The 2,500-nt window shown below is 37.2% G+C and overlaps 1 protein-coding gene across 7 annotated transcripts in view; it reads right to left on the minus strand.

Moving 5' to 3' along the window:
• lama2 (laminin, alpha 2) overlaps nucleotides 1-2,500 on the minus strand; it is a 254,248-nt gene that overhangs the window by 40,087 nt on the left and 211,661 nt on the right. For all 7 annotated transcript variants that reach the window (XM_083790714.1, XM_083790710.1, XM_083790709.1 and 4 more), the window contains one exon: nucleotides 263-417. In XM_083790714.1, coding sequence (XP_083646840.1) covers nucleotides 263-417 — 155 coding nt within the window. The remainder of the gene's footprint in view (nucleotides 1-262; nucleotides 418-2,500) is intronic.

The raw sequence follows: 2,500 nt of genomic DNA on the forward strand, positions 1-2,500 counted from the left end.
ATAGAAAGAATGACTATAAAGTATAATATAACACTACTGAGGTGAGCATACACATGAACACTGAAAGTGATCCGAACAATGTCGATTGCCACTGTCCTTCTAGTTGTGAACAAATGTACAGTCATCATTACAGTTACAGATCTTGTTCTTTGTGTAGGCAGGCCTTTACCCTTTATTTGTATGTGCTCTTCACTAATTGACAGTGCAACCTGTGTACTGTACTTGTTAATGATATAGAAATGGTGTTTGGAGTTCATCTTACCGAATTAGCTTGTTTCCTAGCTTGGTTGATCAGTTCCTTGATCTGGGAGATGTTGCGCCTCAAGTTGTCCTGCAGCTTTTTGATTGGCTGCAGCTTCTCCAACAGCCTATCAGCTTCATCCTCCAGATCCTTGACCTTTGCTCCAGCTGCATGAACTGTGGCGAGACAGAACACAGGTAGAATGCACGTACAGCACAGGTACAGTATAGGTCTGTTTGTTACTACACAGCAAAACCCTGAGTGTTCATACGGTGTAACTCCTGTCTGTCTGTCTGTCTAGAATTAGTAAACTGGCTCTGTACTTGGACCACTCGTTTACACCAAATCTATTCGCCAAAAATTGCTGATCTACAGCTCACTGTGTGCATCTCAACACGGCACATTTGGGTTTTAGATGGGCTATTTTTGGCTAATGTTCATCCCAGAATATGGATTCTGGGGTCCATGTGGCTAAAGAAGTGTGAAAAAATTAAGAATCCACAATTATTTATATCCCTTATTTTGCAATAGGCAACGGATTCCTCTGAATTCTTCAAAAATAAATACATCATTGCAAAAAGAAAAAAGAAAAACCCACACACATTTTTTACACAGTCAGAGTTGAATTTAAACTCAGGATTTTGCAATGTAGACTACTGTGATTGCTGCTGAGAGTGAAAAGAAGCCAAATCACCACAATAGCAGCAGAGAAAGCTCTAAAGTGGAGAAGATGGGACAGAAAAGTGGAAGCAGAGAGCTACTGTATATAGAGCTGAGCCATTAGTGTTAACAGTGGAATGAAGCATTGTGCTCCATGCTATGCTATGCTATGCAGAGCTGTCATGCTGGAGGAATAGAAGCACAATAGAAGCGTCTATGGAAGGTAATGAGAGAACCACTACATACCAGGGCTGGGCAATTAACAGACACTAGTGGGCTGTATTTTGCGTGTCTTAAGTTCCAGGTCTTATTACTTAACTTAAGACCTGGAGGCGTGATCAATGCCATTTGGCTATTCTGAGTGGACAAGTAAGTAATAAGACCTGGTACTTAAGACAGTACACAATACAGCCCACTAGACTGTGTCAAAACTCATATATTTAGAACTAATACGCGACTTAACTTGGCTTAATGTCTTAGATTAAAAAAAAGAATAATTAAATTAGTCTGATTAAAGACTTAACCCCGTATAATACTTTGTTGTACAATGGTGAGGTAGCCTAAAAAAGACCACTTACAAAGCTCACAATGCGTTACATCACAAATAATGCATTGTGCGGTTGTAGGTCTATTTTCTATAATCGTTTATAATCGTTCATTTATTGTAATCGAGACAAAAGTTTAAATGATGGTGATATTTGTTTGGAATCATATCGCCCAGCCCTACTTCAGACTGAAGTTAAGATGGAAGACTAAAGAGAGGAATTAGCAGTGCACCAATGTCATTTAAATGTGTTTTCAGAACAACTTGTATAGTGATCTGTGATACACGCAGATATTATCTACAACACACTGCTATTTGATTTACCTTTCATTGTGTTGGTTTAAATGGTTTCTCTATCTTTACAGCTTAGCCTAAATGTTCATTTGAACATAATTATTATGGTCAAGTTCGCAGTTGAGTTGGTATTGGTGCACCTCTAATCATGAAAAGAAATGATAAAGTTAATAGAGATAACTGAAATATACATACTGATTGCTGTAGATTGGGGGGCAAAAATATCAAAACAGAAAGACAGAGACAACATGTCAGATCTTGATTGGTCATTAGTACATAATCGTCACTGGTGGGCAGAAACCATATCTCTTTTTAGGTTTATTTTTATTTTTATATATAATGCGTCATCACATGACTGTGTCAAAAATAGCAGATCTAAAAGCTCACAATGATTCGCAATATGAAATGTTGTTATATCTGCTATTCTTGAAACATTTTGACCTTTGAAATTGTTCACCTACAGTAGGACATGCCCAAATGGCACAGTCTGGGGTTATTAAACAAATGAAAAGCATTAACAGCTTGTGACTAAATAACATAGCCTACAAGGTTTCCACCTGACAGTGCTGATATGATATTTATTTGCTGCATAGTAATATGTACATTATTTGTATATATTGCTGATGCTTCCAAATTAAAAACTTTTAATTATTCAACTGAATTGGTTCATGGAGCTCAGCTCATTTCAGCTGAATTCATGTAAAGGAAACACAAACATATAAAATGAAGATATGAAGTTTTCACAATCCGCCGTTTGATTA

This window comes from Protomyctophum parallelum (assembly GCF_964188405.1).
Source record: "Protomyctophum parallelum genome assembly, chromosome: 19".
Taxonomy (NCBI): Eukaryota; Metazoa; Chordata; class Actinopteri; order Myctophiformes; family Myctophidae; genus Protomyctophum; species Protomyctophum parallelum.